General features: G+C 37.6%; 1 protein-coding gene and 1 long non-coding RNA gene across 3 annotated transcripts in view; one reads left to right on the top strand and one right to left on the bottom strand.

The window, feature by feature from the left end:
- il11ra (interleukin 11 receptor, alpha) overlaps nucleotides 1-7,731 on the top strand; it is a 55,717-nt gene extending 47,986 nt beyond the window's left edge. Inside the window, exons 5-12 of one of the 2 annotated variants that reach the window (XM_035991241.1) lie at nucleotides 4-118; nucleotides 492-655; nucleotides 1,657-1,820; nucleotides 2,454-2,598; nucleotides 3,826-3,915; nucleotides 6,553-6,661; nucleotides 6,830-6,909; nucleotides 7,596-7,731. In XM_035991241.1, the coding sequence (XP_035847134.1) occupies nucleotides 4-118; nucleotides 492-655; nucleotides 1,657-1,820; nucleotides 2,454-2,598; nucleotides 3,826-3,915; nucleotides 6,553-6,661; nucleotides 6,830-6,908 (866 nt within the window). In that variant the 3' untranslated portion in view covers nucleotide 6,909; nucleotides 7,596-7,731. Of the gene's footprint in view, nucleotides 1-3; nucleotides 119-491; nucleotides 656-1,656; nucleotides 1,821-2,453; nucleotides 2,599-3,825; nucleotides 3,919-6,552; nucleotides 6,662-6,829; nucleotides 6,910-7,595 lie in introns of both variants that reach the window. The other variant, XM_031292665.2, reaches the window with a different exon arrangement.
- Nucleotides 1-24,404, bottom strand: part of LOC116045153 — an 810,130-nt gene that overhangs the window by 338,344 nt on the left and 447,382 nt on the right. The gene's annotated exons all lie outside the window — the stretch shown is intronic.

The raw sequence follows: 24,404 nt of genomic DNA, 5'->3' as shown, positions 1-24,404 counted from the left end.
TAGACCCCCCTGGGCTGCTGAGTATTTCCTGTAAAGTGCCCAATCACACGCATGTTCGCTGCTCCTGGGTGGATTCAGTAAAGACCTTCCTGCCAGCCAAGTACAACGCCTCCTTCAGGTAACAGTGAGTTAATGCATGTCAACAGCAACGCCCAAGGTCCCATTCAGAATGGGCTATGAAGAATCTAAATATAGTGCCACAGAGTTACATTTTGAATGAAGTGCATGTAGTGTGAGTTGTATCCCAATGTGAACCCTGTCTATCCTTCTCTTTGCTTCACCTCTCTTCACTCTGCCATACGGCACTCAGTGGAAACTTTCAACCATGACACATTATAGCAGTTTCTTTTAAAGTGTTAAAGAAACTGAAGCGTTGGCTTCAGCTTTCAGCTGTGGTGACTTTTTAGTTAGAAGGTATCTACAGTTTCCGGCACACACTTAGGTTGCCTTTTACCCAACAGAATGCAACACGTTTTGTTTTTGTTTTTAAGGGGGACTGGTCAGGAGTGGAGGCCATGCGTTGTGGATGTCGCCCGCAAGCACTGTGACGTAGATCATCCTGCCTTCTGGCAGACCATCCATATCCTGAGAATCTCAGAGACCAACGCCCTCGGCTCTGAGACAACATCTGTCCGGTTTAGGTTACATGACCTATGTAAGCTCACATAAAACACACACACACACACACACACACAGGAATGGAGTGATTAAAATAGTTTTTGTCATGTTAGTGACACATGTCTAGGAAGCACCTTTCTCTGAAAATTGATTGAGTTTTACCATGTTTTTCTTGTTTCCAGTGCTCGACACCCAGCCCTACTGAAACACTAGCCCTATTCTACTATTCAAAAACTTTTATTGTGATTGGCTTGCAATATTGCTGGACCTGTCCCTTCTTTTATTTTTTACCAATTGTGACATAACCCACCCATTTTTTTTTTTTTTTAAAAAGAAGCTTTTTCAACTGTTGCAACTTCAGGGATACACGCTTCATGCTTCCATAGCACCTTGATTATCTACTCTCATTCCTTTTCCTAAAATCAATAGATAAACACAACAGCAAATGGCAGGATTTCCAATGCGGCCCATAATGTTTCCTGACAGCTGTTGTCACCGTGTCCTTTTGGTCCCCATATAATGACCTCAATTATCTTGTTTTGCTGCTACTCTGTGTACTTGGCGTTGTTGTCGCTCTCGAGCGTGCCTAATGGATGACGCTCACCACTCACTACATACCATTTGTCACAGTTGTGTGAAAATGCTTCAGAGTCATACAGATGAGAGTCTGTGGGATAAGATTCAGAGAATGATGGATGGATGGATAGTTCTAGTAATAGCAAGGTCATACAGTATATGCAGAGAAAATGGTAATGGCAGTTTCCAATCTTAGTTGGATTTTCTTTACATTCCCCAACGCTGCAAAGCTAGATCGTTCATCAGAATAAAAGCAACAGCATCAATAAAAAAGACTAAAAGCAAATCAGGTGAAGAAATTGAGCATTTATGTCTTGAACACAGGTGCTTCGGTTTGATTTGTTACGTTCTGCTCTCTTGTACTTGATATCTTTGTTTTGACATGTATTCTAGTGTGCAAACCATAGAGGAAATACCTATGGCTAAATCTCACGTTGTTTTTATCTGTCTGTTTATTTCTAGTGAAACCAGACCCTCCAGAGTCGGTGTTGGTGAATGAGCTAGAAGGGTATCCAAAGAGGCTGATCGTCTCTTGGAACTTTCCCTCTTCCTGGCCGCTGCATGATGCTTTCCCCCTTATGTTTCAGATCAGATACAGGCCACAGGGCTCTATATACTGGTCAGAGGTTAGTCAGCAAGGCAGAAGGTTTCATTTCTATGTTGTCTGGTGCACAGTGTGGATTTAACTTGTGCATCTCACCATGCATCATTAAAGAAAATACAATTGTAGTTTCCCACATTATACCAGGAATTGAAACTTATGTACATTTATTTACTTACTGTGATTGGTCACAAACCTTATTTCTGAAACCCAAGCCAATCACAGAACACACTACCTAAAACAAGAAAGAACATATCAAAATATAAAAAGTATTCATTTTTACTCATGTTGAAGAAGCCATACCCCTCTCTGTCGCCACCAGAAATCATGCCTCATGAGCACTTAAGTTTAAAATATGTTTTTTGTAAAACCCTACATCAATAAATTAAATCTGTTTGGTAGATTTTATTTTTTGTGACTTCTTGTTAACTGCAGATAGTACATTAACTTGTAATAAGATGTTTTATTTAGCATAATAATGCCAGATGGCTCTTTGTTGTATAATGACGGTGTAATGCACAAGTCGTTTTTACAAATTAAGTCCCAACAAAAGAAATTAAAAAACAAATAAGAATGTGACAAAACACAAGAATTTCACTTAGATGTTTACACTAAGGCCTAAATAATTCCCTGTCCTGTCTCTTTCTCAATCACTCAGGTTTACGCGGAGGAGAGTCCAGTCATGATATTCGACGCCCTGGCTGGTTACCCCCACGAGGTTCAGCTTCGAGCCCGCGACGAGGTGAACTCTGATAGCCAGTGGAGTGAATGGAGTCCCCTGCTTCTCGTCAGGCCTTGGGAAGGTCAGAAAGAAAATGAAATGTTCATTTCTAAGTCTAAGTCAGTTTATTTTTAGAGCGCATCTAAAAGCAACAAACTTGGACAAAAGTGCTTGACAGAGAGATGACACAATACAGTCACATAAATAGACAAACATAATTATGAAACTCAAAAAATACATTAAAGCAACACTAGGTAACTTTTCCCACTGCAGTCCCCCTACAGGTTGGAAGTGGAATTGTCCATTACATTACATTATGCAAGTTTGCCAGATCGGGTAGCGGATCTGTAGTTCGAATGAACTGGACAATGTAATGTAATGGACAATTCCGCTTCTAACCTGTAGGTTAGGGGGACCGAAGCAGGAAAAGTTACCTAGTGTTTCTTTAATAAAGGCATTATTCTGGATAAAAGTATGACAATACAATAGGCATATTGATAGAGCTGCAATGACTAAACTAATAATGGATTACTGGTAAATAAATCCAACTGTTTTGCTGATCTATCATCGTTTCAGTCAATTCTTAAGCAAAAAAAAAATCCCCAAATCCTGGTTCCAGCTTCTAAAATGTAAATAGTTGCTGCTGTTCCTTGTCTTAAATAATGTACTGTAGTAAACTGAATATCTTTGGGTTTTGGACTGTTGGTTAGACAACTGGACTCTGTGAAAGTGGAATAGACATTATCTTTACTATTTTCTTTTTATCGACCAAAAAAACTAATTTAGGAAATAATCTTCAGATTAATATATTATTAAAAACAAAAATGAGTTAGTTGCAGCCCTGCATGTTCCACAGAGAAGTAATAAAACAGAGGGTGACCAGTCATGCCTTCTTAATGAAGAGCTGGGTCAGTCAGTTCTGTATTTCACTGGTAGCCAGTAAAGACAGGGCAGTAAAGCAGAGATATATCTCTTCTTGGTACCCATTAGGAGTCTCGTTGATGCATTTTGGACTTACTGTAGGCGAGATAAAGCTCACTAACTGACTCCTCCGTAGAGTGAATTGCAACTACTGAGGTCCTCCCATCCTTACACAACAAGGAATCAATTTCTATATTTTGCAACAGATCAGGGCTCATGCATGTACTGTATCTAGTGCTATCAACGTAGATTGGCAGTAGTTTTTAAGTCTTTATCAACCGACTTTGTTTTGTGTGCATATTCATTGTTCCTCATGAGAATAACTCCCTAAAGTGTGTGTGTGTGTGTGTGTGTGTGTGTGTGTGTGCGCGTTTTCTGTGTACTACAGTCTCCTCCACGTCTGAATCTCCAGAGCTGCTCCTGCCAGACTATATCTTCCCCTTCAACACAAAACCCGAAACCTCCACTGCAAAGCCACCCGGTGAGTCATTTCAAATGATAATTGGAATGTGATTGTATTCAGGAGCAACCCTAATACTGTATGTGTTATTGTAGCTCTACTGTAGTACAATTACTGTAATTACTATTGTTATGAGCTGCTGCTCTCCAGTTACTACAATTACCAAAAGCTGCTACTTATTCAATTTCTACTACTGTTAGTACACAGGGTGTGATTTGTAAAAAAACAGAGGGGGGGGGGTATTTTTTTTTAACATGCACAACAAAACAAAACGTGCAAGAATTAAATCCCCCTTCCAATACTGTGCCACTCTAATTCAGCAGAGGCAGGGATATATACTGCCCTACAAAACAAAAAGGCAGTAACTGCATTTTTGGTCAGAAATGAGTTATCATTTTCATGACATTCAAGGCATCCTTTGTTATATATCGTTTGTACAGTAACTGCAAAAAGCCCTAGTGAAACAAAGCAAGAATACAGTAACTGCAAAATATCAAATTAAATATGAGGATTGATATGTACAAAGAATAAGCTAATATAAAGTAACAAAAACAGCCACATGTCCAATAATCTACCTACAACTACTTAGCTGGATGACAGGATAACTTGATAACAGCTTAGCATGGTGAGACTTTAAGCAGCCGTTTCAGCACCAGAACAGCTTCCGGGTGGAAAATACTGACCTAAAATGGTCAAATTAGTGTTGGTTTTGGTATATCCATGTTCAGGAAAACAAATGGTTCCAAATATTTCAATTCAGTGTATCTAACACACCCAGAGCCCAAGTTGTGGCAAAATAGTTTTTGAAGAATCTGTAGTTACTGCCTTTTTCCTTGGTATGGTGCCACGTTTTTGGTAAGTAATACAAAGCAAGAATACAGTAACTGCAAAATAGGGGTAAAATATCAAATTAAATATGAGGATTGATATGTACTAATAAGTACAGTACAGTACAGTAATAAGCTAATATAAAGTAACAAAAACAGCCACATGTCCAATAATCTACCTACAACTACTTAGCTGGATGACAGGATAACTTTAAAGTCATTTTTCTCAGTTCTGCACTCTGCGTAGTTACTGCCTTTTTGCTTTGTAGGGCAGTATAGACCAGAAAGGTCTACCGGAAAAATCGCACCCTGCTAGTACAGATACTGTACTACTGTTGCTATTAGTGTAAGTAATACTGCTATTCAACCACACGTGATACTTTTATACTGCTACTATTAGCGCATGCCAGTGCCTGTAATTAAATGCACCCACTAAAACTTGTTTCATTATGTTAAAAACCAAAACATCCATTATCTCATTTTAAGGTGGAATTATTATCACGGTCAAGTTGATCAAAGGTAGGATCGGTTTTGAAACAAGGCTGTTCCTTGCTTGTTTACCATCATGTCAGTCTAGATTTAAGCCTGATGAGCTATGTGAATCATAGCTAGTCAAACAGCAGGACAAGGATATTTTTTACCCCATTATTTGGCACCAACAAGAAGCCGCATCAATCATTAATGCAGTAACAAGGCAATATTTACTGTTTATTATACTCTAGATAGAGCAGTACAAGTACCTTGTGTCTGGCTTCATTACCAAATTGCATATAACTGCCATAATTTGTACCTGCAGGGTATTATGTTCTCTACAGTATGTGCCCTGGATGAAAAGTTAAGTGCGTAGCAGCTCACATATACATTACATGGGCAAAAGCACAGGGAAAAGCAGCCTGCAGTTGCAAATATGACATCTAAAATATACACATGCAGGATACATACAACTAGAATGCATTCGTAAACATGCACACACACACACACACATGCACATACAGTATATACAAGGAGACATATAGACACAGTTTTGGCAGTAGAGCTGAAAGTTGCCGTGACTGATGCTGTCAAATTTAAGATGGTCTGCTGCGAACCAGATGTCTTCTTCTCTCTCTCTGTGTGTGTGTGTGTGTGTGTGTGTATGTGTGTGTGTGTGTGTGTGTGTGTGTGTGTGTGTGTGTGTGTGTGTGTGTGTGTGTGTGCGCGCCTCCTGCCCACTCTCATTTACAGATGTGCTCATAAATCGTTATGTTTTTGCTCATTTTATTGTTAATGTGTGTGTCTGCTGTGTTTTTTTTTTGTTGCTTTTTTTCACAGTTCGCATTGAACACAGTTTTGTCTTGTTTGTGTGGGTGTGTGTGTGTGTGTGAACGAGAGTTGTTTACCCCTCTCAGTACGATAAATGCATGTTTGTGTGAAAGCCAAAATGGCACATTTAAAATTAACTTCTCACCAGAGAGTAATTATATTTGAGAACACACACATAGCACTCTTTATTTTTGCTCTTTATTTTGCCTCAGACACAAAAACGCGTTGGATTAAAACAGGTTTTGCTGTCGGTGAGAAGACAACAACCCAGCGATGTGTGAACTGTCTTATTGTCCAGCTTATTCCTCAACTATATTTGGTTTTGGTTATCAACTTTAATTTTCTTTTTTTCACCACACTTTTACATCTGTCTCTTCTGTCGTGCATCTGTTCCTCTGTTTCCCTCTCCATCTTACTCCCCAGCCCTTCATCTTTGAGTCAGCCCTCCTCTCTGTTGCTTTAACTCTCTCGATCTCCCAGCCCGCTTGTTTTGTTGACCTCCCCTGTTGTTTTTTCCCTCTCTCTTCCCATTCAGATCATCCTGAGGATGAAGGTAATTTGGGTTTGGCGATTCTGCTGGTTTTGTTCTCCGTGGTCATCCTCACCACCATCCTTTCCCTCATCTTTGTCGTGTGGTAAGACACACACACACACACACACACACACACACACACACACACACACGTATCCCACATCCACAGGCCACAGCCTGTGTGGTCTTCCTCTCTGTATTTGAGTAAGATTTAAAAAAAATTTAAAGCATGGCATTTTATTGTTGTTTACTTATTGTTTTATATTTCCAGGATGAGGCAGAGGCGGCGTGATCATGTGACCAAACAGGAACTCACCTCCATGGTCAAGATGAAGTCCATGCCAATCTAATGTGAGACACACATAGACGCAATGCTTGTTCTTCTTTGTCTTAAAATCTTCTCTTAAGCATTTCACATCAGATTCAATTTTCCCTCTCACATCTTTCTTGTTGTACATGTGTTATGAGTATGTTGAGTTTTCACCAATCGCCACACAGCAGTTTATGTTCTGAGTTTAGCTTGTTTGGCAGATAGTTTTAGACCTCTGGATGGCGAACAGCCTCTGCTGCGGGGACAATTAAAGTCCTAATTAAATGTCACTTCTTTCAGAGTACCACAACGTTTCCTCAAATGGGAGTTATGCCAGTGAGGAGAGCATAGCAGAGCTCTGCCCTAGTAGGAACTTAAATGGTTCAAAGTGCTGCTATAAACAACATTCAGACAACCCTTCAGATAGCCAGCCAACATGTGATTATAAGCCACACACACACACACACACACACACACACACACACAGACACACAGATTATAACCCTCTAAGTATGCCTGCAAATCGCTCATTCAGCTCTGTTATTTAAATTTGTGATTTTAAGGCAGTGCTTAATTACATTATGATTTATGTTTTTTTTCTTTTCTGTTTTCCTCCTCAATTCTCCTTCATGTCTTCTCTTCTTTTCTCCAATCTCTCTTTTCTGCTTTTTTTTTTTTCACTAACTGATTTTCTGTCTCTTCTCTTTTGTTTTTTCTCTTTTCTCAGGTTGATTTCAAGCATCTTCTCCTCGTCAGCCCGTTCTAGGGCTCCTCCCAAGAGTCAGCCTCTGCCTTTACCACTGTCGCAAGCTGACCGTCCATATTTAACTACATTAACAAGAATGCATCAGCGAGGGTCCAACCAGGATCCAGGACAGGGATGAACCCATACAGGGAACTTTGCGGAGTAGGGTGAAGTTACCCACTACATACAAAAGCTGACTGAAGGGTATGTTTTGCGAGATTTTCCTGGACACATTAAGTGGTCGCATCTAAGTGCACTACCCATAATGCATCAGCAGACTCCACCTACCTACCATGGGGACAGGGAAAACAGACCCTAGTCTGTTTCTTTATTTTCACTTCAGCAACTTCACTGCAGCTCAGCGGACTGTACGAGCGACACAGCATCAGGACATTTGAGTTCACTCACAACCAATGCTGCTTCAGGTGGACTCACTCCTCAGCCTTTTCGGAGAGGAGCAACATTTTTTTTGAACTTTTAAGCAACAAGTTAAGGACAAGAAGTGCAGCTGCCAAACAGGAGAACATAGGCATTTTCTTTGTGGGAAGGGAAAGATTTTTTTCTGGGACAACTTTCCTCTCTTCTCCCAGGACTCTTCGCATTCTTTTATTTTTTTGAGCGAGTAATGTGCGTCCGTTATTACATCGACTGACCGACCGACTAAATGCTGTGAAGGAAGCATAACTCTCTGTGTGTGCATCTGGTGCCAAAGCAGCAACTACGGGCATTAATGGTCTCATCTGAGGGACAGGAGGCAACGTGTTACTGGCTCCTGACCTGAGGGATGGACATGGAGAATAAGGTCCAGGGTGGGCGGGTTGGGTTGTAGAGACTTTATTTCTTTTATGCCAACTGATTTAATGTTGCATGATATGCATGTTTTGTTGTCTGATGTCTGTAGCACAGGTGTACTTTTTGTTTCTTTTATCATACCTCTTTCTATCCATCCATCCACTGTTACTGAATGTGTGTGAATGAAAGACACACATATATAGAGAGAGAGAGAGAGAGATATAAGAAGAGACCGGCCTTTCACAAACCACCCGCATTATGTCATTACATAGACACTTAGTTAGCAAGAGAATATTAAACCGTACATATTCAGCGGTCCTGCCCAGACTCCAAACAACCCCAAATAACTTCTTTCTTAAAGTGCCCATATTAAGAAAAAAATCACTTTTTCTGGGATTTGGGGTGTTATGTTGTGTCTCTGGTGCTTCCACACACATACAAACTTTGAAAAAAATCCATCCATGCTGTTTAGAGTGAGATACAGTTTCTGAATGTGTCCTGCCTTCAGTCTCTGGCTGAGCTGTTCAAAATCGGCCCGTCTTGTGACGTCACAAGCCGAAACGAGCAGGCTAACAGGAACCATTAGCTCGTAGCGTTACCGTTAGCACGCTAACGCTAATGCTAACGCTAGCATGCTAACGCTAGCATGCTACCTCATTCTCAATAGCAAAGCACTGCTACAACACACACAAGTTCACCATAATCTACAAAAGAACTACTTACATGTGCGCCCTCATTTAGAAGTCTCCCAGCTAATCCTGCCTTGTAACTGACTGAAGTTGTAGAAACAGCCTTTCTTTTACTGTCTATGGAGCTAGCTAGCTGACATGATCTACATCTGAGCTACTGCGCATGTGCGAGTGCAATCAAAGATAGTACAGAAGAAGAAAAGAGGTCTCACTCTGTACCTAAAACAGAGACCAGCTGAAAAGAGGATCTGCAGCAGTGAGAGAGAGCGGTGCAGTACAACAAAAATATGGTGTTTTTTTGAAAATTAAACCATGTAAACCTATTCTGGTACAACCTTAAAATACAATTATGAACCTGAAAATGAGCATAATATGGCTGCTTTAATGTGTCATTCAATTACTTTCTTTGTTTGAATTCAACCACACAACTTTTAAAGAGTAACAACACCAGGCTGAAAAACAGTGTTTTTCTGCCCTTTGTGGTTGAAGGTTTCATCCACAGGTTTTCATCGACTCTCAGCAATAGGCCATTGTTACACCGTTAGTTACTATAACCCCTTTTGGACTTGATGGCACTTGACAGTGTTTCATGTTAGTTGTGGTAACCTATACTGATCAAATAAAAATAAAAAGAGGTTGTAGATTTACAGGTAGAAACGCAACAAGCTGGTTCATTAATATGACGTTAAAAATATATTTAGCACTTTGTTTTCCATCAAATTATTTTGAGAAATAATCTAAAAGTCCTTGCTCTCACTGCCCTTGTGAACAAGTCCCACATATATTTTGGGTGTCTCCTAGACAGCGCTACCATAGGTGCAGTTCAAATGGGATAAAAGTGGATGCAGAAGGTTTCCTCGTTCATCTCACCGCTAACCTTGACATGGGTTCTTTTCACGTGGCGAGTGGGCTCTCACAATCACTGCTACCATCACCACTTAGAATTGAGATGGTTTGTGGACAGTTGCCATGGAAACATTCAGTGGCATAATGTTCTTCTACACAACATTATATAACAAACAGTATGCACCAGTACGCTTACAGTGGCACATTAGAGTTTGCTGTAATGTGGATGTGTTGGTAGCTGAACACAGGGATTGCACTTGTCTTACTTTATAAGGCAGGAATGTCTCCACCTCACACATGAAAGCGGAGTTTATGTAGCAGAGCATGTTGGTTGGTGGGTGTGAACAGGAGATGAGCAACAACATGATTAACTGACAAGAGCGACCCTCGCTCACTGTACTCATGTCTCACGATCCGCCAACTCGTGGAAAAATGAATGATCGCTGGGTGGCCAGTGCCCGGTGTATGGAAAGCCCCCAACTATATCTGGTTTAGTTTTGCGTTTGGCACCTACAAACCTTGTGTTCTGTCTGTAACACATGGAAGGAGAGGCTGGAGTGGGGCGGTCACAGTAAAAAAAATTTTTTTATTTCTTTCATTTTCTGTTGGTCTGGTGGTTATGTTCTGTTGATCCAAAGCTGTGTCGTTATCACCATATTGATTGATTGACAAACTATAGTTTGTGTCAGAAACACAAGGTGCATCGGAGTCAAACTTTGACAACTGTATGTTCTCTCAAGCTAGCTCCACATATTATGCATGGACCCAGTTGAAGCTTTTTTTTGTATATTATTGTATATCACACTTTAAAAAAAGTACATTTTTATGTAACGTATGTTCTTATAAATGATGTTTATATGTAGAGAAGAAAAACATATTCTTAGGGAAAGTTTCACAGACATAGTTTAACTCCATCTTATGCTAATTTGTAATAGACAAATTGGCAGATAATCGCAGTTTTACAAATCATTACATGCAATTCAATTGTGAAACCCATTAGACAAAACAATGCATTTTATTTAACTGGAAAATAATTCAAATAAAAACATCTTTCTTACAATGGATCTAATCAGAGCAAATGGTAATAAATATTCAGTCAATAATCAAATTATATCGCTTTTGATGTTTGTGTAGCATAATGTTGCCATGTAAAATCCCAAAGACTGAAGGGAGATTCCTACAGAAAGTATAAGTGACTGAGGATAATCCATGTCTGGAGAACCTTCCCAACATTGTGTATTTGTGTCTTTCTCCCCAGTTATATGAAGCTGTGTTACTGTACGATTACTGTATGGACAATGTGTTTACTAAACTCGTATTCATCCAACTTGCTTTACTTTATTGTTCAGTTTCATTCATTTTATTTGCGTTCAGATGAATGGCCTTTTTTGTTCTCCAGCTGCTCCTGTGGCAACATTCCCAAAGAAAGTCAAACATTTTCAAATGACTCAAATTATATTTGACAGAGAGCTGATCTTCCACTTTCTGTTTAAATTGAATTAAGATGTGTGTGTGTGTGAGATATAGATATATATATATATATATATATATATATATATATATATATATATATATATATATATATATATATATATATATATGAGAGATGGGTGTTAGCTACGAAAGGAACGTTTAGAGCTTTTAAAAACAAAACTTAAAAAAACAATCTAAATTATACCTATAAATCATTCGTTTAAATTGGATTTAATTTTCTTTAACTGCCAATGTATATGCCAGTAATGAATGTAAGTTGTTTTTTTTTTAATCAAAATATTACCTCCAAATATTAAGTCGGCAATCATTTCCTAATATTATAATTATGGATATTTAATTTATTTTTCCATGCTTTTCTAGGCCTTTAAGGTCTGGTTAATGTGACCCTAATCAAGATAATAAACACGCTACCTGCTCTCTCATTTTACTTAAAATACTGAATGCCGTTTAATTCAGCATAACCACATAAATAATGTTAGTAATTTAGAAATAATAGTAAATATGAAAGTGCTGTAACTGACAAGAGTAAAGCCATTTGTTTCATAATTGCTCAGTTTCACGGGTAACAAAGTTCATATTTTTTCAATCTGAACAGCAAAATAAAAGTCAGGAATAATATAAAAAATAAGATATTTTATGATGCATTTTGCAAAGACACTTCAAATTTTATAAACCATCCATCAGATTGAGTTTTATGTGGGCCATGTGCAGTATCAGTGACTGTTTTCTCTTTGTATGGTGTGTAGCTATGGATTGCCAACTTTCTGTTTCACTCAAGTGGTGTCTTCTCTGTTTTTGTCAATACACTTGTGGTATTCTCAGTTTTTCTATGTTCCTCTGCAGTATGTGATGGCAGATGGAGCCTGTTGGTTTTAGTTTTTAAACTTCAAATTACACTCAGGCGTCCATTCTCAGATGTACATAGTCTTTTTTTGTTTCTTTTTTTGCTTTATGTGTACGACATATCACCATAAGCTGTTTTGTTTTTTTTTTCCTGTCATTGTATGTGTCTGTGAAATAAATACTATTTTATCACAGTCTTAGCTTCTGGGGTTTTCTTTTTTTCTGTTTTCATCAGAAACAGGTTTGTTTATCTGCTTCTTCTATTGGTCAGTTAAATCGTGACAATTTAGTCTTTGGTTGGTTACAAAAGTCTTATGTCCAAAATATTTCAAATATGGTGCAAAGAATGCAACTACAGTACTCTGCACAGAAGAGCCAGTAGTGGAGAGGATCGGTCTGTTTCTCATGCCATTGGTATTACTTGTGCTTATGATTCTCAAAAACTTTACCAAATTTACCCTGAAGCCTGTTGCTTCTTGTTTCCTTTAGAAAGCTTCCATTATCTGATTGTGACAGTGTCTGATGAATCCCAAATGCTTCACCCGGCTTTGTTGTCTTTATGAAAGGATCTTTCAAGATGGACAACTGGAGGGAAATTGCCTTGGTATTCTGGCTCCAATTCTGGCTCCAATTCCCATGTCGTCATGCAGACTTTAGCATCTTCAGGGTATCATATGTCTTGTGCTGGTGTGATTGTGGAGAACACATTCAGAATCATGGACGCACAGTGGAGGGCATGAGAACATAGTTCTCAGTGGGAGTCATTTTATGTAACTTAATGCAGTGGAATGGCAACTCTGACTCAGGCCAACAGGGTCAGGGTACTAAAGTATAATCCGTTTTTCGTTTTAAACCAAAAACGAAAAAACGGGTCGATGTTTCGTTTTTGGTTTCAAACCAAAAATGGAAAAACAAAACTATGAGCTCCATTTTCTCGTTTTTCCAATGTCCATACAAATTAAACATTAACTGGAAAACTGCTCGTTTTTCAACTGTTGTTTTTTTGTTATTCATGTTTCTGTTTTAACCCAAGAGCGAGAATACGGGCTCATTTTTATAATGTGCATAATCATTGAAAATCTGATGGAACACAGGTCTCGTTTATAATGTTATTTTGGTCTTACGTGTTAAGTCAAAAGTTGATTAAAACCAATGCGCTCTGGACAGGAAGTAACATTAACGTGTCAAAATAAAAGTATGAGAGCTGTAATAACTGCCACAAGAACAATGTACTTTAGCTTTTGCCTGTAGCTTGTCAGATTAAGCAACAGTTAATTATTTAGGGTTATATAAAGTATTTAATTGAGCAACATTCAATTAATAGCCACAAAGGGAGTAAGAATGGATATTGTTTTAAAATAGAAATAGGATTATAATAAGTTTTAAATCACATTTTAAATAAAATCTGTATTCCCCTAACATGATGTGTGGCGTTATTGACTACTTTTACTCTAATCTTACACCAGCCAGTAAAAAAAGGCAAAAAATATAAGGGCTTTTTTAAATTGCTCTGCAGAATATTGTATGTGACATGGTTGATCACATTAGCTGCCAATGAACATTAAATTAATTAATTAATTAAATTAACAAGTTAATGTGTACTGGAGAGTCTCTCATTCTGGTCTGGTCTCCTCAGGCCCTGCAGACTGGACCAGAGTTCATGGTGAGCATGGTAGACCTCCTCACTGCTGGGCCTGTGCCTGGATCTCCCAGCTCATTAGATGTTCACTGCTCATACTAAGGCCTTGAAACAGTAGTTGGCCAATATTGGATAATAAAATGTAATACATGATAGGTATTGTGTGGTTGAATTACAATAAGGAATGGTCAATGGTAAGCACTGTGGCCTCACAGCAAGAAGCTACTGGGTTCGAACCCTGGTAAGCAATATAAATATGTACTGCCATTGTATTGTTGGAGCAGCAGCAGATGGCACAGAATCATGCAAACGTTTAATGTTACAACCAAGATCTCTCTCTCTCTCTCTCTCTCTCTCTCTCTCTCTCTCTCTCTCTCTCTCTCAGAACATACACTTCCACAAAGGCTGGTGCATGTTTATCATGTATTGTATGGTGCTGTGGACTCAAGTGGCAAATCTGAATCAGAAAAGTGGCCTACTGTAATATTCTAGCAGTAAACCACAAGTGTGGTCCAGTCTGCAGGGCCTGAGGAGACCAGGATGAGAGAAGCAACATGGCAGCTTCCTCACTAATATGAGAGGTTTGCAATGTGGCCCAGTTGTATCTGCAAGAGTTCTTCATCACACTCAAAACTAATGGCAGTTAAGTTGGTCAACCATGTCACATGAGTATTCTGCAGAGTTGCAATAAAAAGAAGCCTTTTCATTTAAGTGGTCAAGTGGTTTAGCCCTTGTGTTGTCTTATAAATTGGGTCATTATAAATGTTATTGGCATAACAAAATTGACCATTTCATAAAGCATTAAGTAATTAATCACTCAATTCTGGGTTACCCCTTTTATCCAACTTCATTCCACTCATTAGTTTTACACTTATTTTTTGCATTCATGGTCAACAGACCTCATTTACATGAATTATACCTAATTTCTAAGTAAAATGAGGATATACGATTAGTTGTTTTGGATTATAACAGACTGGTATATTCAATTCAATTTTATTTATAGTATCAAATCATAACAAGAGTCATCTCAGGACACTTTACAGATAGAGTAGGTCTAGACCACACTCTATAATTTACAAAGACCCAACAATTCCAGTGATTCCCCCCAAGAGCAAGCATAAATGTGTAAATGCGACAGTGGTGAGGAAAAACTCCTTTTTTAGGAAGAAACCTTGGACAGACCCAGGCTCTTGGTAGGTGTGTGTGTGTGTGTGTGTGTGTGTGTGTGTGTGTGTGTGTGTGTGTGTGTGTGTGTGTGTGTGTGTGAGTTGTGAATATTAATTTACTTGCGAAGAGCATGGAAGGGAACAATGCATGTTATTTTTGGTTAATTTGGTTGAAAGAAACCCATATTTTGGGCGCCTAGTTAGCTCACCTGGTAGAGTGGGCGCCCATGTATAGAGGTTTACTCCTCGACGCAGCGGCCGCGGTTCGACTCCGATTTGCGGCCCTTTGCTGCATGTAATTCCCCCCTCTCTCTCTCCCCTTTCAAATCTAAGCTGTCCTATACAAATAAAGGCCTAAAACGCCCCCAAAAAAATCTTATAAAAGAAAGAAACACATATTTCTTATAAGAAACTTTGAAAACACGACACATTTAACCCGAAGACAACACAAGTGTTAGATGCCTTTTTACTGGCTGGTGTAAGATTAGAGTAACTAGTCAATAACTGCCATTACACATAGGCTAATAATAGATGAATGTAGATTTTATGTGATTTTAAAATTATTATTAAATAATTAAATACTTTATATAACCCTAAATAGCTAACTTTAGCCTAATCTGACAAGCTACAGGCAAACAATGTATTCATAAAGTGCCTCGTTCTTCTGGCAGTTATTACAGCTCTCATACTTTTATTTTGACACGTTAATGTTACTTCCTGTCCAGAGCGCATTGGTTTTAGTCAACTTTTGACTTAACACGTGAGACCAAAATAACATTATAGGTCCGTGTATCATCCGATCATTTGTTTTTGTTTTCACATATGAAAACGAAAAAACGAAATTATGACTTGATTTTTGGTTTTCCCGTTCTTGCACAGAAATCAGAAAAACCACTTGATATTCCGATGTTCCCCTGTGGGTGGTGCTAAATCTGATTGGCAGGATATGCATTCATTGTTTTTCAAATTAAGAGTTTACCCACACTGTATTTGTTAGCCTGTAAAATTAATAGTCTATATGTAAAATTAATAGTCTATATGCATGCTTTTTGTCACCCAATTATTTGGCTTAACTCATTGAAAAAATCTATTGAAATAGCCTAAATGTAAACATGTTGCATTGACAGACAAACGGCACGATCTGTTTTTGTAGGAGAGGGGAAGACCCATCTCATCGTTTAATCCTGTTGTGTTCAAAGTCATGTTAAACCATTTTTTGTTCCCAGTCAAAAATAGATAGTACTTTAGTCCTGCTATATACATACATATATAGCTATATATACTCCGCTATGTCGCGTTAGCATACAGCTACATAATAATTATAATAGAGTATGCTAACGTTAGATTGTAGTGGAACGAAGCAGCACTTTCTAAGGTCAAAAATCGCAGATAAAGGGTTCTGAACCAAACACTACACAATCGCATATGTTTCAGCAGGAATGTGACCCGGAATTGGGGAGAATTTAACAACAGTGGCAGCTAAGATGACATGTTTACTGCCGTTAGCATGTAGCTACTATAGTGGTATACAGCAGTGGTGGCTGGAAGAGCTGTCATCCCGTCTTCGAAAGGACACTTATGTACGTTTACACTTCATCGCATTAATAATATACAGTCTATTGTTATTAGTCTTGATTGTTTGTATGACTATTGTATAATAAAGATTTAATACAAAAAAAAAGTTGTGATGTTTGGTCGCTGTTGGTCGTCAAGTGTTTCAACGCATGCGTGGTACAAATCGCACAGGGACTGAGCCCTGTTCCACGTGAGCCCAACACAGTCCAACTTTTTCCTGAATGCAGATACTTTATCATGTACCAAAAAGACATGGCACTCCTTTCCATAGATCATTTTATTATTTTTTAAATATTTCCCTGCTTTTTTCACGCCTACTACTCTATCCTTTTCTCAGAGTCTCTCTCTTTTTCCAAAGTGACAGATAAAATCTCTTACTTTTGACCCAAACAGGTGTTACTTTATGTGAATGTATACATTTTTAAATGGTTTCTTAAAAATGTCCTTGGTAACTTTGGCCCAAAGTAATCTGTGATAAACAGTATACTATGTTTCATCTGATTATTTATTATCGTCAAAATAATCCAGCATTTATGTTTTTTAGTACTCGATCGAATTCAAGATGTATAAGCTCAGATCAATGAGGCATACAGGCCATAAATAACAAATAGACAAAAAAATTGTATTATTCATAAGAATTTAAGTTAATAAAAACACCTAAAACAAAGAGTTAATGTATTATTTAAATTTGTATGATGAGTATTAATGGAACGGTCATTTTGTCAGTCATGACAGACTGAGAAAGTAATTTGTCGCCAGGGCCTTACAACTCTACAATGCTTCATTAAAGAGAAGAGGAGAGAGAGACTTCTTTGCATAGTCTGTCTGCCTCTCCTCCCTCTCCACCACTTCCACTACCTCCTATAATAACAGTTATGTACTGACTGTCCACTGGCCCACTGTATACTGTTTACACTGTTTACACTGTTAACTGGCTATATTAGCCCATATATGCACAATCCCTCCCTCCCTCCACCCGCCAGCCTGGACTGAGGTCTAACATAACTTAATACTTGAACAATGGCTGTAACACTATAACTTCAAACCTCTAATATTGACTTTTGATCTCTTATATTGTCCATATTTAATGCTGGTCTCTAGACTTTATCCTTGCACTATTGGACCTATTTGCACTACCACCATGACGCACAATCTCATCCTGAATCACAGGGTCAGTCCCTGCCCTCTCACTGCAAGCGTCTCATACTTATACATCCCTTAGTACATTCATGTGGATTTTTTATTGGATTTTTTTTATTTTTTTATTTATTTAGTATTATTATTTTTTTTTATTTATTTACTATTTAGTATTTTTTCTTTTATTGTCCACGCTATTCATGTGAATTTGCTTTTTTTTATGATGTATGTGTATGTTGTGTGTGATGTCTTAAGCTATTGGGACCTTGAATTTCCCCTTGGGGATCAATAACGTATCTATCTATCTATCTATCTATCTATCTATCTATCTATCTATCTATTTTTGACTGGGAACAAAAAATGGTTTAACATGACTTTGAACACAACAGGATTAAACGATGAGATGGGTCTTCCCCTCTCCTACAAAAACAGATCGTGCCGTTTGTCTGTCAATGCGTGAACATGTTTACATTTAGGCTATTTCAATAGATTTTTTCAGTGAGTTAAGCCAAATAATTGGGTGACAAAAAGCATGCATATAGACTATTAATTTTACATATAGACTATTAATTTTACAGGCTAACAAATACAGTGTGGGTAAAATCTTAATTTGAAAAACAATGAATGCATATCGTGCCAATCAGATTTAGCACCACCCACAGGGGAACATCGGAATATCAAGTGGTTTTTCTGATTTCCGTGCAAGAACGGGAAAACCAAAAATCAAGTCATAATTTTGTTTTTTCGTTTTTCTAAAAAAACGGAAAAACGGAAAAAGGAGTTGTTTTCTCGTTTTTTCGTTTTCATATGTGAAAACAAAAACAAATGATCGGATGATACACGGACCATTATAAACGAGACCTGTGTTCCATCAGATTTTCAATGATTATGCACATTATAAAAATGAGCCCGTATTCTCGCTCTTGGGTTAAAACAGAAACATGAATAACAAAAAAACAACAGTTGAAAAACGAGCAGTTTTCCAGTTAATGTTTAATTTGTATGGACATTGGAAAAACGAGAAAACGGAGCTCATAGTTTTGTTTTTCCATTTCTGGTTTGAAACCAAAAACGAAACATCGACCCGTTTTTTCGTTTTTGGTTTAAAACGAAAAACGGATTATACTTTAGTACCCTGACCCCAACAGCTTCTTTCCTGCTGTATTGAGGATATTCAAAATTTTCAGCAACAGCTCGGCACAATAGCTCTAATACAAATTCTCAGCAGCTGAAGTGCAGCAGCAGCAACACATTTGAAGTCCTGATAAGTGAGGATATGTAACCTTTGCTTAACAGCACTCACTGTGGCCACAAGTGGTAATTACAGCATACATGGTGCCTTCACTTCTTTTGTCAGTTAAAGATGTCATCATTATGGGTCATGATAGATTGTTTTGAATGTGCGGCTTCTGAACGTGACTTTAAAGGACAATCCGGCGCAAAATGAATCTAGGGGTTTATAACACATTGTGTACCGAGTTGACCGTTCTCTGGGAAATGTTTTCATGCTAATCAAATGTGACTAGTTTTATCGCAAACCACTAATTAGCTTATAACGCTAGTCATCGGGGCACGAATAAAGTAAAAAGAAATCGCTATTTCTACACCACTAACAAGGCTCAAAATAGCACCACACTTCCACAGTAGCATAATGAGGGTCCCTACATGTAAACCGAAGCATTGAGAACTTTGTAAGTGTACAGACAGTTTATTAAAAATATAGTTTAGAAAGACAGTACCAATCACGTATACAGGGGGGCACCATATTGGGAAAACAGTCATGACCAGTCGAACGACAAACGCCGTGCTTGAGCTATGTTACTGGTTACTGGTTGCACGGTGTTCAGGAAGCGAAAGGACTCCACAATGTTGAAGTCAACCGGTGTGACAGGGTGTGTGGGGATCATAGTGGAAATCATAGTTTAAGGACACCTTAAAGTATAGTCTGTAAAAAAAACTCATACTGCATATATATATATATATATATATATATATATATATAAATATATACGCCTGTATGTTGAAATAATCAGAAAAAGCCATAGTATACTACATCGGAAACAAGTCATAGTATAGTATGTCGAAAACAGTCGGAAAAAAAGTCAGAAAAAAGTCATAGTACAGACTGTCGAAAAAAGTGATAAAAAGTCATGGTATAGTATGTCAAAAAAAGTGATAAAAAGTCATGGTATAGTATGTCGAAAAAAGTGATTAAAAGTCATGGTATAGTACAGGGGTGGCCAACCAGTTAGGTATGAAGAGCCACAAAAAAAACCGCACCATAGCAAAAAGCCACACAACACATGCACGTCCACACTACAACAGCAACAGTGTCTTCCAGATCTAATGTCATGTCATGTCATGTCATAATACATAGCAGCTTTCATAGTTTTTTTTCTCACTTAGATTGACTCAGTGGGAAACCTGACAGTCTTTGTTATCCACAATCCTTTTCAGGTCTTGCTTGAACTCGGTTGTGGCCACTCGAAGAACTCTCTCACTCATTTGTCACTAAAGGGGCTTTCAAACAGTCGGATTCAGCAGTGACAGGGTTAACGAGGAAGGTGCTCTGTGGCCGCTGTTTTTCCTCAGGTTGCAGAATCTGTCCTCAAAACTCTGCTGCATTATTTTCCATTTTAAAATAATTGGCAAATGTATTGGCAGTATTGGCAGATACATTCAAATGTTTTTTTTTTACTTATCTGAAATACTGTATGTTTCAGAAAAGTTAAAAACAGCAATCAACCAATGACACAGCCCCCAGCCACACAGGAAGAGCCTCACAGGAGCAGGCAAAGAGCCGCATACGGCTCAAGAGCCACAGGTTCGCCACCCCTGGTATAGTATGTCAAAAAAAGTGATAAAAAGTCATGGTATAGTATGTCGAAAAAAGTGATTAAAAAAAGTCATAGTACAGTATGTCGAAAAAATTCATAGTATGGTATGTCAAAAAAAGTCATAGTATAGTATGTCCAAAAAAGTGACAAAACAGTCATTATAAGTATGTTGAAAAAAGTCATAGTATTGTATTATAATGTGTCGAAAAAAGTGATATAAAAGTGATAGTATAGTATGTAGAGAAAAGTGATAAAAAACTCATAGTATAGTATGTAGAAAAAAGGCATAGCATTGTATTTCGAAAAAAGTGATAAAAAAGTCATAGTATAGTATGTCGAAAAAAAATCATATTATGGTAACGATGCTGAAAAACTAGTCCATGCATTCGTTATTTCCAGGCTGGACTACTGTAATTCCTTACCTTCAGGTTGCCCAAATAAGTCCCTCAAGACTCTCCAGCTGATCCAGAATGCTGCAGCGCGTGTTCTGACAAGAACTAAGAAAAGAGATCATATTTCTCCTGTATTAGCTTCTCTGTCTTGGCTTCCTATAAAATCCAGGATTGAATTTAAAATCCTTCTTCTGACCTACAAAACTCTAAATGGTCAAGCACCATCATATCTTGAAGAGCTCATAGTACCTTATTGTCCCACTAGCGCACTGTGCTCCCAGAATGCAGAGTTACTTGTGGTTCTTAGAGTCTCTAAAACTAGAATGGGAGCCAGAGCCTTTAGCTATCAGGCTCCTCTCCTGTGAAACCATCTCCCAGTCTGGGTCCGGGAGGCAGACACCGTCACCACATTTAAGCGTAAACTTAAAACTCTCCTCTTTGATAAAGCTTATATTTAGGGAGTGAGGAGTTGCAGCATTCAGACAAACCGGCGGGGGAGGGTGTGTGTCTGCAGATGCAGCACCCCTTCTCTTCTCTGCTTCTCTTCATAGTTGTCAGATTAATCTACCATATAATCAATAATATAATCAGAGTAGAGGGAGGCAGGCCAGTACAGCCCGATCCGGCAGGGGAGAGTTCTAGCCCAACCAGGCTCCTCTCCTTAACCTGTCTCCCTTAATTATGCTGTTATAGTTTTAGACTGCCGGGGGACTTCCTTTGACACACTGAGCTGTTCTCTCCTCTCTCTTTCCATCTGTGTGCATCTTTGTCCCAGAAATGCTTGTTTCTAACTTAGCTCTGGGGAGTTTATTCCACGGAGTCCTTATGTTGTTTTTTTTTTCACCCAGCATGTTTCCTTGGCTTAGGGTGGCACCTAAGTCATGATTGCAGCTGTCCCGGTGGCCCTGCTCCGTGCCCTGCTATGCTCTGTTACACCCTGCTACACTCTGCAGTGCCCTGCTACGCCCTGCTGCGTCCTGCTACGCCCTGCTACATCCTGCTACGCCCTGCTATGCTCTGCTGTGCCCTGCTACGTCCTGTAAAGCCCTGCAGTGCCCTGCTATGCCATGAACTACTACAACTACTATTTCTGGTTATTGTTACATTATCTTTATTGTGACTATTATTGTTACTGTTCATCACACCCACAACCGACATCGTCAGACACCTACCAAGAGCCTGGGTCTATCCGAGGTTTCTCCCTAAAAGGAAGTTTTTCTCATCACTGAAGTTTCTTCCTAAAATGAGTTTTTCCTAGCCACTGTCACATTAATGCTTGCTCTTGGGGGAATTACTAAAATTGATGGGTTTTGGAAATTATAGAGGTGGGTCTAAAACTACTCTATCTGTAAAGTGTCCTGAGATAACTCTTGTTATGATTTGATACTATACATAAAATTCAAAATTCAAAAATAAAAACATAAAATTGGTATGTAAAAAAAAGTAATTGTAAGTATGTCAAAAAAAAGTCATAGTATGGTATGTTGAAAAAAGTCATAGTATAGTATGTCAAAAAAAGTGATAAAAAAGTCATAGTATAGTATGTTGAAAAAAGTGATAAAAAAAGTCATAGTATAGTATGTCAAAAAAAGTGATAAAAAAGTAATTGTATAGTATGTCGAAAAAAGTCATAGTATAGTATGTCGAAAAAAATACTAGAATTGTATGTCGAAAAAAGTGATAAAAAGTCATGGGATGGTATGTCGAAAAAAGGGATAAAAATATCTCTGTAAGTAGGTCCAAAAAACAGTATGGTATGTTAAAAAAAGTGATGAAGAAGTCATAGTGTAGTATGTCGAAAAAGTGATAAGAAAGTAATAGTATAATATGTAGAAAAAAAGTGATAAAACGTCATAGTATAGTATGTCGAAAAAAGTCATAGTAAAGTATGTTAAAAACAACATAGTATAGTATGTACGTTGTACGGCAGCCTCGGCCACAGTGTATGAATGTGTGTGAATGGTTCCACTACTATGTAAAAGCGCTTTGAGTAGTAGTTAAGTCTAGAAGAGCGTAGTATGATATGTTGAAAAAAGTGATAAAAAGTCATAGTATAGTATGTCGACAAAAGTGGTAAAAAAGTCATAGTATAGTATGTCGAAAAATGTGATAAAAAAAGTCATAGTATAGTATGTCGAAAACAGTCATAGTATAATATGTTGAAAAAAGTGATAAAAAAGTCATAGAATAGTATGTCGAAAAAGTCATATTATAGTATGTTGAAAAAAGTGATAAAAAAGTCATAGTTCAGTATGTCGAAAAAAGGCATAGAATAGTATATGGAAAAACATTATAGTACAGTATGTTAAAAAAGTGATAAAAAAAGTCATAGTATAGCATGTCGAAAACAGTAATAGTATAGTATATTGAAAAAAGTGCTAAAAAAGTCATAGTATAATATGTCGAAAAATGTGATAAAAGAAGTCATAGTATAGTATGTCAAAAACAGTCATAGTATAGTCTGTTGAAAAAAGTGATAAAAAAGTCATAGTATAGTATGTCGAAAACAGTCATAGTATAGTATGTCGAAAAATGTGATAAAAAAGTCATAATATAGTATGTCAAAAAAAGTGATAAAAAAGTCATAGAATATTATGTCAAAAACAGTCATGGTATAATATGTTGAAAAAAGTGATAAAAAAGTCATAGTTCAGTATGTCGAAAAAAGGCATGGAATAGTATATGGAAAGTACAGTATGTTGAAAAAAGTGATAAAAAGTAATGGTATAGTATGATGAAAAATGGCATAGTATAGTATGTCGAAAAAAGTCATACTATAATATGTTGAAACAAGTGATGAAAAATTCATAGTATAGAATGTTGAAAACAGTCATAGTATAGTATCTTGAAAAAAGTGATAAAAAAAGTCATAGTATAGTATGTCAAAAAAAGTGATAAAAAAGTAATTGTATAGTATGTCGAAAAAAGTCATAGTATAGTATGTCGAAAAAAATACTAGAATTGTATGTCGAAAAAAGTGATAAAAAGTCATGGGATGGTATGTCGAAAAAAGGGATAAAAATATCTCTGTAAGTAGGTCCAAAAAACAGTATGGTATGTTAAAAAAAGTGATGAAGAAGTCATAGTGTAGTATGTCGAAAAAGTGATAAGAAAGTAATAGTATAATATGTAGAAAAAAGTGATAAAACGTCATAGTATAGTATGTCGAAAAAAGTCATAGTAAAGTATGTTAAAAACAACATAGTATAGTATGTACGTTGTACGGCAGCCTCGGCCACAGTGTATGAATGTGTGTGAATGGTTCCACTACTATGTAAAAGCGCTTTGAGTAGTAGTTAAGTCTAGAAGAGCGTAGTATGATATGTTGAAAAAAGTGATAAAAAGTCATAGTATAGTATGTCGACAAAAGTGGTAAAAAAG

Source organism: Sander lucioperca, chromosome 14, assembly GCF_008315115.2.
Source record: "Sander lucioperca isolate FBNREF2018 chromosome 14, SLUC_FBN_1.2, whole genome shotgun sequence".
Classification (NCBI taxonomy): Eukaryota; Metazoa; Chordata; class Actinopteri; order Perciformes; family Percidae; genus Sander; species Sander lucioperca.
This window is presented reverse-complemented; position numbering and strand designations above follow the sequence as displayed.